This window comes from Acipenser ruthenus, chromosome 12 (assembly GCF_902713425.1).
Source record: "Acipenser ruthenus chromosome 12, fAciRut3.2 maternal haplotype, whole genome shotgun sequence".
Classification (NCBI taxonomy): Eukaryota; Metazoa; Chordata; class Actinopteri; order Acipenseriformes; family Acipenseridae; genus Acipenser; species Acipenser ruthenus.
The window spans coordinates 14662011-14676866 of record NC_081200.1 but is presented as its reverse complement, the minus strand read 5'-3'; the positions used below and the strand labels follow the sequence as shown (position 1 = coordinate 14676866).

The 14856-nt window shown below is 36.5% G+C and overlaps 1 protein-coding gene across 5 annotated transcripts in view; it reads left to right on the top strand.

The window, feature by feature from the left end:
• LOC117416550 (UDP-glucose:glycoprotein glucosyltransferase 1-like) overlaps window positions 1–14436 on the top strand; it is a 51387-nt gene extending 36951 nt beyond the window's left edge. For 4 of the 5 annotated variants that reach the window (XM_034027693.3, XM_034027692.3, XM_059034592.1 and 1 more), the window contains 10 exons: window positions 568–652; window positions 1145–1233; window positions 1710–1814; window positions 5407–5491; window positions 5934–6116; window positions 7999–8159; window positions 8246–8360; window positions 8656–8772; window positions 9933–10101; window positions 10746–14436. In XM_034027693.3, the coding sequence (XP_033883584.3) occupies window positions 568–652; window positions 1145–1233; window positions 1710–1814; window positions 5407–5491; window positions 5934–6116; window positions 7999–8159; window positions 8246–8360; window positions 8656–8772; window positions 9933–10101; window positions 10746–10771 (1135 nt within the window). In that variant the 3' untranslated portion in view covers window positions 10772–14436. Of the gene's footprint in view, window positions 1–567; window positions 653–1144; window positions 1234–1709; window positions 1815–2572; window positions 2919–5406; window positions 5492–5933; window positions 6117–7998; window positions 8160–8245; window positions 8361–8655; window positions 8773–9932; window positions 10102–10745 lie in introns of those variants that run through there. The other variant, XM_059034593.1, reaches the window with a different exon arrangement.
• The last annotated feature ends 420 nt before the right edge of the window (window positions 14437–14856 follow it).

Here is a 14856-nt window from a genome sequence, read left to right as displayed (position 1 = left end):
AAAATAGTTACCTTAGGGGTAAACTAATTGATTTGAATCTTCAGTGTGTATTTCTGTGTACATTTGAGCATGTAGAGTACATTTCAGGTCATCTGGCTGCTGCTGTGTTAAGAACTTAGTAAGTGCCAGGGCAGAGATGGCTAGGGGATGCAGGACTTGCATGGGTCGGCAGTTAGAAAGGGCAAGTCTTATAGTACTTTAATGAGTCAACTAAAGCTATTTAATTTAGTGGTGAGTGTGCTGAAGGTTGAAGAGCACCAACAGTGATGAGGCATCAGACTGCTTCAGGTTCAGACATTTGGTTGCGGTGATTTATTCATGCAAAGCGCATTTTCACATTTAAATGAAATCTTTTTAAACTTTGACAATGTTCAACATAATAAAATGGTAGAACTTTACAGAACATATTCAATCTAATTTAAAAATGTACACATCTTTTAAATTAACATCACAAAATGTTTTTTTCTGGCATGGCAAGGGTTGTGCTGTGTAAAATGTCCTGTTTTCCTCTCTGTTGTCTTTCTGCTTAGACCAAATGTGATCCTGTTTCTCTTTTTTCTTCTTTAGCCATGAGGGAACTGACTCTCCTGCTGATGCTGATGACTTAATAGTGGTCTTGAACAATTTCAAGAGTAAAATCATTAAAGTCAAGGCAGGTTTTGGTTAAATCCTTTGTCAAAATTTTAAACGTATGTGAATCGTTTGTTGAATGATTTAGTGAAATGTACAGTGCAGCACAGTACTGTTTGGAGAAACATTTATGATAATAATTAATGCTGTGCATATACTTTTAATAATTTTTACTTTTCCACTCCAGCTCAATTATTCAGTTATAAATGTGTTCTATAAATGCTAGGTCTGACTGGTCACTGGTTACACAGGCCTGGATTAGCACTAAGATTAGTGATAATGGGGGCCTGTGAAACCAGGACATTTTTTAAAAATAATTCTGGTTTGAAGCAAATACATCATTTTAGTTTGATACTCTTTGAACATCATGTGTCTCATAAAAAAGAGCCTCAACAAAGCTGATTTTAGAGCAATCTTAAAAAACTGCTTTTGATAGTTATAATATTCTGGGGTTATACAGAGGATAGTGTTTTGTGTTTTAAAGTTACAGATTAATCTTTCTTGCCTCTTTTAGGTCCAGAAAAAGTTTGACAAAATAAATGAAGAGCTGCTTAGCGATGGAAACCATGACAATGATTCAGGATTTTGGGAGTCCTTAACAAGGTACGTGTCAAACAGAAAAGCAGATTGAATGGTATGAATATACCATTCATACATCATTTATATCTGAGTTTCTGCTTGTCAAAGAATGATTAAAATGCTATTTAAAAATGTTGTACTTTGACCCAGAAGGGGGTTTATTGCAAATTTATATATTGTATAGTATAGAGGAATCATTTCCCCCACCTTATGCTTAGAAAGATGAAATATGTTCTATATAAAACTTCACTTCATTTACTTTCTGCTTTGTTCTTGTTTCAGTAATATGCCCCAAAAACAGATGGATGACTAGCAAACAGACATGAAGGAATAACAATTTGTGTTTTAATATAACGTGATTATGGGGTAACTTTGAAGATATAAAGATTGTATTGGAATTGAACATTCACAATGCACTGCTGTTTTCCCGAAGTATCTAATCCCCATGTTGTTTTGAAATCCTCCTAAACTGTGCCCTGTGTATTCTTGTTTCTGTATAGGGGATTTACTGGAGGTGCAAAGCCTGATGAAGTGAGGCCGGAGAAAGATGATGTCATCAACATTTTCTCAGTAGCGTCAGGGCACCTTTACGAAAGATTCCTCAGGTTGGTTGGTTTTAATGTTAAGTTGGCCATTGTGATTCTGGAGTGCCATATTGCTGTTATACAGTGACCATGTATTCATTTTGAAATTAAAAGCATCTAATGAAAATAGTTTTAAGGAGAACCATGACGATATCCTGAGATCGCCATTGCCATGATGTCACATAGCCCATTGAAATGAATAGGCAGACGATCCATGCCATTATATAATGCATCTGTCTTGGCATATTAGAAATCACTGTTGTTTTAAGATTGTTTTAAGAATACTTGGAACTTGATTTTATCAGAGTTAAGAGTAACTACAAAGCCCTTACAAAAAATCATTGGCTCAAAACATGCATAAGAACTTTTTTGCAAGTCCTGTTATTTTTATTTGGAGTAAAGACTTATTTTGACAGTCTGTAGTGTAATTGTAAGGTATGACATGCAAGATGTGTGAAATTTGTTTTTACAGCGCCTTGGTTGTTGCACCTTTATCTAAAACACTTGCACATCAAGGCTTCAGCACAGCAGAAACCTGTTATTTGTCTGTGTTATTATACAGATACTGTACAAGTATACATTTCTCCTCTGAGCAAACACTTTTTTAATATTTTTTTTTGTTAGATATTGTAACCTACAGTGGGATCATTGGTCACTATGATCTGTTTAATATTTAGTCCACCTTCATTCTTGCAAATTCTTGTACAGTGTCACTTATGCTTGTGTTTTGAGGATGCTGTTTTTACATTCTATCCGACAATATTTCTATTTGAAACTAGAGATGTAAGAGATTGAATCCTGAACTTTGCCCTGGGGACACACCATGCCCTCCCATATCCACATTATAAATGAGATAGTCGAACCTGCCCTTTTAAGAGTCTATTTAATTGGTTGCTTACAGATCTACTGTGACAGGCAAGGTCAGTGAATATTTTCAGCATTGTGTCATTATGTCCAAAATAGGACTTTTAATGAGTACTGGTTTGTTCAGACTCAATTAGCTAGAGGTCTACCTTCCAGAATGTCTTCTCTTTGTAAAATTCATACTCTGAAACTTTTTTTTACAACTATAGCAAAACAATGTACAAAGTCAGTGTTTTGGCTGGTAGGCTTTCTTTAGGGGGTGTGTGTGTGTGTATATGTGTGTGTATATATATATATATATATATATATATATATATATATATATATATATATATATATATATATATATATATATATATATATATATATATATATATATATACAGTGCCTTGCGAAAGTATTCGGCCCCCTTGAACTTTGCGACCTTTTGCCACATTTCAGGCTTCAAACATAAAGATATGAAACTGTAATTTTTTGTGAAGAATCAACAACAAGTGGGACACAATCATGAAGTGGAACGAAATTTATTGGATATTTCAAACTTTAACAAATAAAAAACTGAAAAATTGGGCGTGCAAAATTATTCAGCCCCTTTACTTTCAGTGCAGCAAACTCTCTCCAGAAGTTCAGTGAGGATCTCTGAATGATCCAATGTTGACCTAAATGACTAATGATGATAAATAGAATCCACCTGTGTGTAATCAAGTCTCCGTATAAATGCACCTGCACTGTGATAGTCTCAGAGGTCCGTTTAAAGCGCAGAGAGCATCATGAAGAAAAAGGAACACACCAGGCAGGTCCGAGATACTGTTGTGGAGAAGTTTAAAGCCGGATTTGGATACAAAAAGATTTCCCAAGCTTTAAACATCCCAAGGAGCACTGTGCAAGCGATAATATTGAAATGGAAGGAGTATCAGACCACTGCAAATCTACCAAGACCTGGCCGTCCCTCTAAACTTTCAGCTCATACAAGGAGAAGACTGATCAGAGATGCAGCCAAGAGGCCCATGATCACTCTGGATGAACTGCAGAGATCTACAGCTGAGGTGGGAGACTCTGTCCATAGGACAACAATCAGTCGTATACTGCACAAATCTGGCCTTTATGGAAGAGTGGCAAGAAGAAAGCCATTTCTTAAAGATATCCATAAAAAGTGTCGTTTACAGTTTGCCACAAGCCACCTGGGAGACACACCAAACATGTGGAAGAAGGTGCTCTGGTCAGATGAAACCAAAATCGAACTTTTTGGCAACAATGCAAAACGTTATGTTTGGCGTAAAAGCAACACAGCTCATCACCCTGAACACACCATCCCCACTGTCAAACATGGTGGTGGCAGCATCATGGTTTGGGCCTGCTTTTCTTCAGCAGGGACAGGGAAGATGGTTAAAATTGATGGGAAGATGGATGGAGCCAAATACAGGACCATTCTGGAAGAAAACCTGATGGAGTCTGCAAAAGACCTGAGACTGGGACGGAGATTTGTCTTCCAACAAGACAATGATCCAAAACATAAAGCAAAATCTACAATGGAATGGTTCACAAATAAACATATCCAGGTGTTAGAATGGCCAAGTCAAAGTCCAGACCTGAATCCAATCGAGAATCTGTGGAAAGAACTGAAAACTGCTGTTCACAAATGCTCTCCATCCAACCTCACTGAGCTCGAGCTGTTTTGCAAGGAGGAATGGGCAAAAATTTCAGTCTCTCGATGTGCAAAACTGATAGAGACATACCCCAAGCGACTTACAGCTGTAATCGCAGCAAAAGGTGGCGCTACAAAGTATTAACTTAAGGGGGCTGAATAATTTTGCACGCCCAATTTTTTAGTTTTTTATTTGTTAAAAAAGTTTGAAATATCCAATAAATTTCGTTCCACTTCATGATTGTGTCCCACTTGTTGTTGATTCTTCACAAAAAATTACAGTTTCATATCTTTATGTTTGAAGCCTGAAATGTGGCAAAAGGTCGCAAAGTTCAAGGGGGCCGAATACTTTCGCAAGGCACTGTATATATATATATATATATATATATATATAATATAATATAATATATATGGAGAGTGAGCTTAACAGTACATGTTTCCTCCCAAGCTGTTTACTGAAGATAGGCAATTATGTTACTTTTACATGTTCTGCATTCCTATGCTGTGTTTTTAAATACGTTTCTTTTTCTACCTTGTCTCCTGTGATTAAACTCCAATTGTTTTTCTGATATCTGCTTGTGTGTACAACGCTTGCGTATGAATGCGCAAAATATGTTAATATGTTAAGGGCAGCAGTGTGGAGTAGTGGTTAGGGCTCTGGACTCTTGACTGGAGGGTCGTGGGTTCAATCCCAGGTGGGGGACACTGCTGCTGTGCCCTTGAGCAAGGTACTTTACCTAGATTGCTCCAGTAAAAACCCAGCTGTATAAATGGGTAATTGTATTTAAAAAAAAAAAAAAAAAAAGTGTAAAAAATAATGTGATATCTTGTAACAATTATAAGTCGCCCTGGATAAGGGTGTCTGCTAAGAAATAAATAATAATAATAATAATAGTATATATATTAATGAGATCCTTAAACATGTCATGCTGTGGAATCTTATAAATGAAGGCATTAATGAAATATGTTGCTCAAAACATATTTTCAGACTATTCCTATGCAGGATCAATTTTCTGTTGCAGAAAGGCATTATTATTCTGTGGTACAACTAGCTCTGTTATATTTGTAGTAATTGTACTAAAGAAATTCTATTTTTCTAAACAGGATTATGATGCTGTCTGTACTTAAGCACACCAAAACCCCTGTGAAGTTCTGGTTCTTGAAGAACTACCTGTCTCCAGCTTTTAAGGTTTCTGTGATGCTTTTTTCTTTTCTTTTATGGGGTATTCGTTCATCCTGGAGACACAGATTAAGTGTCACACTTTAATTGTGACTAAACTGTGTATGGTCATTCCTTGGCACAGAGTCTTGTGGTTATCTGAATATTGGTCATTGAGACATAATTGTGCATTTTTACAACCTTTGGTTGGACTAATTTAAAAATGAATAAAGTGCTGTGATCTACTTTAATTATTACTGGTTTTAAGTATGCCCTCGTGTCATTTTTGCACACAAGACACTGCAACTAAATAATTTGTTATAATAGGGTTGTTTTGCAAAGTCACTTAGTGCTGAACCAGTAATACAATATACTGATCATTAACATATGCATACATTCTTCTGATACTTCAGCCTTATGGCCTGACATGGTTCAATTCGAGCTAAATATTTCACGTAAATCTTCTTGTTAGGAGTTCATTCCTTACATGGCTGAGGAGTATGGGTTCCAGTATGAACTGGTTCAGTACAAATGGCCCAGGTGGCTCCACCAGCAGACAGAGAAGCAAAGAATCATCTGGGGATACAAGATTCTCTTCTTGGATGTGTTGTTTCCACTGGCTGTTGACAAGTTTCTGTTTGTTGATGCTGACCAGGTAATATCATAAAAAACAATGTTGCAATTCTATTCAAATTAACTTTGATTTATTAGGGGTTATCAATACAATTAGCACCATTTTTGATGACGGAGCAAGTAGCAAACACATTCGGCACGTTTAAATTAAATGTTTGGGTTACTGAGGTAAAAGTTGTGTTTCTTTATATCCTTACAATTGAATTGTACTTGCTTCAAACAAGGGGCCTGACTGATTGGGGCAAGAGAGCTGTGGGAGACACAAATCAAGGATAGTGCTTCAAAAAACATACAATCCCAGTGCTTTAAACTGGACATCTGTAGACTAAATATGTTTGTGTTCTTGCCGTTAGCAGGATTTGGATTTGTGATATTTTAACCCATAGAGTCTGCTATGCAATGAGCATTCTGTCTCAGGACTTGGTTGTGCACTGACAACATAATCATCACGGTAGTTCATGCACAAGGTTGTTTTGTACCAAAACTGATAAAATATTTAGATGCCATTTCACAAAAAAAAGTCTGGTAGCCAAGGGTAGAAATTTAAAAAGGGGCCAAACAAAACAGAAATGTAACAAAAGCTTGCTTTCTGCTGTAGCAAATACATCATTAAAATAGACCTTAGTTATTATTATTATTATTATTTGTTTATTTAGCAGACGCCTTTATCCAAGGCGACTTACAGAGACTAGGGTGTGTGAACTACGCATCAGCTGCAGAGTCACTTACAAATACATCTCACATGAAAGACGGAGTACAAAGAGGTTAAGTAACTTGCTCAGGGTCACACAATGAATCAGTGGCTGAAGTGGGATTTGAACCGGGGACCTTCTGGTTACAAGCCCTTTTCTTTAACCACTGGACCATACAGCCTCCTAGTTGCCAAGCTTTCATTTTTGTACATCCTGAGGTCTATGCCTTTTGAACGCTAGAGAAGGAAAAAAAAAGTATCAACACTGAAAACAAATAATTATTTTAACGTGTGGAGGATGGCGGTCTTCTTTACGAAGCGGATATGAAGAGGTTGTTCTTGAAAATAGATGTGCTGATTTATAAAATGTTTGTTCAGTCTGTAGTCTGATTAGATTAATGTTATCAGTGGAGTATTTTAAGTAGAGTAGGCTAGTTACTTTTAACACACACAATTGTCATCTTTTGCTTAGCAGCAATTACTCCACATGGCTGATCTTGCAGTGACTCTACTGCCATCTTGTGGCTCGCACAGGCATTACAGCCATGTTTTAACTATTATTATTATTTATTATTATTTATTTCTTAGCAGACGCCCTTATCCAGGGCGACTTACAATTGTTACAAGATATCACATTATACATTATTTCACATTATACAGATATCACATTATTTTACATACAATTACCCATTTATACAGCTGGGTTTTTACTAGAACAATCTAGGTAAAGTACCTTGCTCAAGGGTACAACAGCAGTGTCCCCCACCGGGGATTGAACCCACAACCCTCCGGTCAAGAGTCCAGAGCCCTAACCACTACTCCACACTGCTGCCCATAAAACTATTCTTTTCGATTGGGGTGTGTGGGTGACGTGTATTTTTGTATTTCATTCTGGTTCAGTCATATACAGTATGAAGAGATAACTCCCATTACCACAACCAATTTCACTAGAATGAGTCTCAGGTGCTGCATTTTAAAGGACCAACATCTGTCATTCTGTATGTGAGCTCTCCCAAGCCCCAACATTATTGCCATTACTGTAGCTGGTAAATCTTTATCAGTCGAGTGGGAGAAAGTGCAGCATGTAGTATATTTATATTGCAGTGTTCAACTAGTACCCTGCAGCCACAGCGATTTCCGCCTCATTGAATAGAAACAGATGCTATTATGTATTGTTTTCAGTTATTTTCAACTGCCTTGGTTCTTCACACAGATCGTGCGTACTGACCTGAAAGAGCTGCGAGACTTTGACCTGGAAGGGGCTCCCTATGGCTACACCCCGTTCTGTGAGAGCCGCAGCGAAATGGATGGATACAGGTTCTGGAAGTCAGGATACTGGGCCAGTCACTTAGCTGGTCGAAAATATCATATCAGGTATGTGTTCACTTTTTTAAATACCAGTTTTTACTGAAATTCATGATTTTTTTCTATTGTAACCTGAGAGTGATTTGTTATTTTAGTGCCTTGTATGTGGTGGACTTGAAGAAGTTCAGAAAGATAGCTGCTGGAGACCGCCTCCGAGGACAATACCAGGGTCTGAGTCAGGACCCCAACAGCCTTTCCAATCTCGACCAGGTTTGTAGGAGTTGGACGGGCCTCTGTTGTGAATTCTGGTTGAGATTCCTATTTATAAGCTGTCAAGGGTGCAAAGCTATTTAGCCGCGGATCAGGTCTGTTGAAGTGTTTCTTCACAGTTCTCAGCCACCATCAGTTCTTATCCTGCTATAATTGCGGAAAGCAAGCCCAGTGAGTTGGTCATACAAAATACATGTCAGTGACATAAAATAAATATTGTACATGATTAGTTACACATCTTTACATCCAACAGTCGATGCTGCAGTCATTGTACTGGGTTTTGTTTCTTTTTCAGGATTTACCCAACAACATGATCCATCAGGTGCCTATAAAATCCCTCCCGCAGGAATGGCTATGGTGCGAAACCTGGTGCGATGAGGCCTCCAAGAAATGGGCAAAAACTATTGATCTGGTACGACGAGTTTGCCTTATTTGTGTGACTGTGATTTAAGGGCAGATTTAACTTTTGCAAATGGTTCATTATTCTTGTGTTTTAAACAAAATAATATACATGTTTTAGTTTTACAAAGAGGATTTTTGTTCAGTGTTAAGCTGTTTGCTTAATTTGCTTTGCAGCAGCAAAGGTCATTCAAAATTATCTAGACAACATTCAGAACTGGGCAGACACATGACAAATGACATTTAATAGAGAAAAGTGTAAGGTACTGCACGCAGGCTATAAAAATGTGCATTTAATATCATGTGGTAAATACTGAAATTGAAGAGGGAATCTATGAAAAAGACCTAGGAGTTTATGTTGACTCAGAAATGTCTTCATCTAGACAATGTGGGGAAGCTATAAAAAAGGCCAACAAGATGCTGGGATATATTGTGAAAAGTGTTTAATTTAAATCAAGGGAAGTAATGTTAAAATGTTAGAATGCATTAGTAAGACCTCATCTACAATATTGTGTTCAGTTCTGGTCACCTCATTACAAAAAGGATATTGCTGCTCTAGAAAGAGTGCAAAGAAGAGCGACCAGAATTATCCTGGGTTTAAAAGGCATGTCGTATGCAGACTCAAAGAATTGAATCTGTTCAGTCTTGAACAAAGAAGACTACGTGGTGATCTGATTCAAGCATTCAGAATTCTGAAAGGTATTGACAATGTCGACCTGAAAAAAGAAACAAGGACCAGGGGTCACAAATGAAGATTAGATAAAGGGGCATTCAGAACAGAAAATAGGAGGCACTTTTTAACACAGAGAATTGTGAGGGTCTGGAACCAGCTGCTTGATAATCTTGATAAGATTCTGGGATCAATAAGCTACTAACAACCAAATGAGCAAGATGGGCCAAATGGCCTCCTCTTGTTTGTAAACTTTCTTATGTTCTTATGAAACAACATGAAACAACATGGTCCTGATCATGACCAGAAAGCTTCACTAGATAGTTATTCTTCAAGGTCACTATATTGTGAACGATTCATTTGAATTGTCAACCAAATCCTGAGCCTGCTTTTGTACTATGAGTAATATTGTTGTGTCATTGACGTAGTGATTCTAAATTTGGATGTTACATTTCTTGCAATCTAATCTGATTGCTTGCCATCTAATCTGATTCTGTTTCCAGTGCAATAACCCACAGACCAAAGAGCCTAAATTGCAGGCAGCAGTAAGGATAGTGGGAGAGTGGTCAGAATATGACCAGGAGATCAAGAAGATCTACAACAAATTCACAGATGAGAAGGAGAAAGATGCTGTTCCAGTCAATAATGACACTGCGTCAAGGGGCAAAGCAGGTAGGTAACCAGGCGGTGGAGATTGTGGTTTCTACTTGTTTTTAGTCCAGGCTGAAAACCTACATTTTTGCCTGGCCTATGTCTATCATTACTACTAGGATTGTGGTTTGGTCAGAGTAATATTTCATTAGACTTTTGTGTTACTTAATGTTTACTGTCCGTACACAGAGCTACTTCATTAATCTCTTCCAGAAATGAAAATGATAATGATATGGTTGTGTATTTATTCAATAATAATTCTGTCAAAAACCTTGGTCAGTATGACCTCCTCATTCAAGAGTTTTGGCAGGCTACTGGTTAGGAACTGGTCATCTGAATTACACTCCCTGAAACTGCGTACATTACATTTAATTAATGAACATCCTATCCACACCATATGGGAAAAGTTCACGGGTCACTACATACATGTTATTTATAAGCTTTGCAGTTAATATCTAGGCAATTCCATGCATTGTTGTGGATTCAGTTGTTGTAAATGGTAATAACTTTTAAATACACTGGGATGTTTTGTGTGTTCCAACAGAAGCAAGCGATTCAATTTGAATGTTCCCACAGCCAGCATAGTACCCAGTGACTTCTTGAGTTTTCTGACAGGTGGATGAAAGTATAATGGCTGTGTGCTTTCTTTCTTTCTTTTTTTTTAGATCACAATGGGCACACTGAATTGTAACCTGTGGTCTCAGGAAAAGAAAAACTCCAACTCTGTTTAAAGAGTTTCTTTCTTTTTATGAGAAGTTTGCATCCCAGCATACAGATCTGCAAAGACGAATATTGTGTTGAATGCAATTTTCACATTCTTTCTATTCAAATGGGTGTCTGTCTTTGTAAAAGTAATTTGAAAGGGTATCTAAATCAATGATCAATGGACTGTAGGTGCTGGGTAAAAATCAAGAAAACTCAAAACAGACTGCTTGCCCAGAAGGGATCTGCCTTTTTTTTTGCTTTCTTTTTTTAATTTTTCAATACAATTGAACCCACTTTTAATGCCATCCACCTCAATTATTTTACATAACTGCAAATCTTCTAGCCTAGAAATCATTTAAGAGAATACTGTAGTAAAACAAAGAACAGTGTCCATGTTAGCAATCTTATATTGAAATCTGGAACTGGTAGGAGATGCATGTGTACACTGTATAACTGGACTGATTTTAATACATTTTTATTCTGAAAAGTTGTACAAAAGTGCTCTCTATTTGATAACCTCATAATTTGGGTGTTGGAACTCAAAGTAAAAAAAAATATTTTTAAGGCGCATTCCTTCACTGATGAATCTGTAGAAGACAAACTTATGAATGAAAAGCAACATGCATCTAAATGTTTTGTGTAAATTGTCTTAGAGCTGGAAAAACGAAATATTGCTTGTATACAATTGAGACCACGTTTATGTGTTTAAAAATACAAAATGTCTATGACTTTTGCACAGCAGTGTGTGTATTTATTTATTTATTTATTTATTTATTAGATAGATATATACACACACGCACACTGCTGTGCAAGAGTCTTACACATGTTGTATTTTTCTACTTTGATGCATTATGAGCATCAACAATTTACTCAAAGCCTCCATTGGTGTTTCCTACTATTATAACAACATTGACTTGCATAAAGAAGGAAAAACATTGAGTGAAATAGCTCGCATCACTCGATTTTCAAGGTGTGGTATTCGAAGCATAATCAACAAGTACAGAGAAACATCATCTGCAATTGACAAACCCAGGACTGGAAGACCCAAAAAGCTGTCTAACAAGGATGAGCAATACCTGAAGATAATATCCTTAAGGTATATAAAGAAGACAAGTGTTGAATTGACAGCAGAACTGGCAGAAGGCACAGGTGTTTTTCCTTCTTTGTGCAAGTCAAGGTTGTTCTAATAGTAGAAAACACTGGTGGAGGCTTTGAGTAAATTGTTGATGCTCATAATACATCAGAGTAGAAAAATGCAACATGATTAAAACTTTTGCACAGCACTATATATACACAGTGATGGGAATAAGACTCCCATTGCATAGCAGTGTGATCCATTCTTAATTTTACTATGCGATTTAATGAGACACACCTGAGCTTGTTACCTTTACGCTGTGGCTAATCAAGCTTGTAGTAAAACCTGGAATGGTGAAACTGATATGCAATGGGAGTCTCATTTCCATGTTTTTTTAAAAGTGTGTGTGTGTATTATATATATATATATATATATATATATATATATATATATATATATATATATATATATATATATATATATATATAATACACACACACACTTTTATAGTATGAAATATATTATGCTGTATTTAAATATGGGTTTGTTGGGAAATCTTACAGATATTCAGCAAACATATTTTTCTGTTTCTATACATTACTGTTGCCCATGTTGCACAAACCCTGGTAGTACAACTTAAAATTACCTGCTAAGTGGGCCTTGCAAATGTGTCTGTAATAGTAAAATAAATAAATAAATAAATAAATGTAAGCCAATGAAACACAAATACACTTGAGTAACTAATTAATTAAAATACCACTGGGGAGTTAGGTTTCTGTTGGTCTCAAACTTTAGGATTGGATTTTTTTAAGGTGCAGTGAAGAAATATGTTTTGCTAATTAAACATTAAAGCTTCTCATTTTTTCTACAGCTAAACATTGCCATTACCCTGAAATTTATTTGCACTAGTTTCACAGCTTTCTGAGTTTTTCCAGCAGTCAATATGCTATGATTTGAGTGCTTCGCACGTTGGGAAAATGTTTACATCTCAGGGTATTATTGAACAATTGCTTTGTTTTGTATATGGTGGATTAAAAGAGCCAACAATTCAATGGATACCAGTTAAATATCTTGCCAAAAAAAAAAAACATTTTACTTTGTACTTTTACACTGTAATCATAATCTGTTGTTAAATGTGCCCCTAAAACAGATTTTGCTGTAACTGTATCGGATTTGGGACATTCTGGACTGGTCACATAATGGCAGAATGTATGTGTAGTGCCTTGTCATGAAATATTAATTGTATCAATAATTATAACTTTAAGTAATGACATGTTGATATTAATGAATACCTTACCCATTTAATATCCTATTACTGTTTCATGTACTGTAATTCTGAAGTGAGGTAATTTTATTAAATGACCACTATGGGTATGCAGCTGCCATTATGTATAGAGATTTTCCATTTACTTGAGGGGGCAGAAAATGGAGTTGCACACCCCTTGTGGGCATTTGTAGAACCGCCTAACTTCAAAGGTTCAGCTAATAGGGTTGTTTAAAAGAAGCCACTGTGGTTGAAAAAGTATATTCGTTAATAAGCCTGGTAAATAAAGGTGTAAGCATCAATAGAGAACCATGCGAAACACACAACAGTACAGAGTGCTTCTAATGCAATGGGCCATTTTGTTCTGATGCTGGGGGGGGGGGGGTGAAGGGGTTTTGTGTCCCAGTAAAAATGCAGCTTTCTGCTGTGTGTGTGTTGTGTGTGTGTGTTTTTTTTCCCCCTTTCCCCTCAATGTTAAGAGAAATGTTGGCTACAAAAAGCCAAACCAATAACACCAGCATCAGCTGCATCACCTTTTATTTTTTACTCAACTGCATAGAAGAGTGGTCAACTGACTTTATAATCTTTACCTTATAGCAATTGACTTTTTATTGCTAATATGGTACCAGGCAAAATGAAAAGGCTTAATTGGTTTCAAGTGTAAATATACAGTAAGGCTTATTTAATTATTATTTTTTTTTATTATTATTTTGTTTTTATTTGAAGTCACCTTGATAAACCCGTTAATTAATGGTGGGGTTTGTCATTTAGGTCCAGGTACTAGTTTGTGACAGTTAGGTCATGAAATTCAATCTTAATCATCTATATCTGGAACAGTAAATTGCTGAAATGCCTTCAAGATGCCGCTGATGCTTTAAACAAAATGTGGGGCTCTGGTAATAAAAGCATGTTGTATCTTATAGTATATGTAATAAACCTGTGACCAAACTTTTTTTGTTTGTTTGTTTTTCAGTATGTATGCAAAAATGTTATACAGCTATGTAATGAAATGCCATAGGAATTACAAAGTGCAGCATTATTAGAGTAAAGACATAATCTTGCCCCAAACTGCTATACGATAGAGTTTAATGAGATGTGCCATTCCAGCTGGAATTTCCTGGGTAACTAATTTTGGTCTAAAAAGCTAGTTCTTTTGCTTCTAACATGCATATAGCCATTTGTTTATTAATTTGGTTTGTTTCGAGGCAAGATTGATTACTTCTGAATCATCCATGAATTTTTGGCTTGATGTAATGTTACCTGTGGAATTTTGATGTTTTGTAACTGAAATAAACCCATCTTCCAAAAATCATCCCTGCGGCCTCAATAAATCTCTCTGACATGTCCAAGTACAGCTGGCACATTAGAGTTTTACAATGACCCTGTCCCCCTGCAACACTATGGAGCTATGGAACGGAGACACAGGACTCCTGCTGGTGGTTGGACAGAGAGACTAGTAACGGTTATAAGACTGGGGATCGGCTATGTTCGCGCTGTCTTGGTGAATGGACTCCTACTGTGAAGGAGCTACATCTGGATTAGAGTATCCAGAAATAGTTATTGTGTGGTTGTGGCAAAAGGCAACCTTACAATTACTGTGGCAACACATAGCTGTTTATTTCATGTATGTGTTACATTTTAAAATATAAAGGTAAGGCACATTTAATAAAATGCAAAAAAAAAAAAAAAACACTTGCCAATGTTTTGAAGTACATGTTCTCAGTAAAGCTAC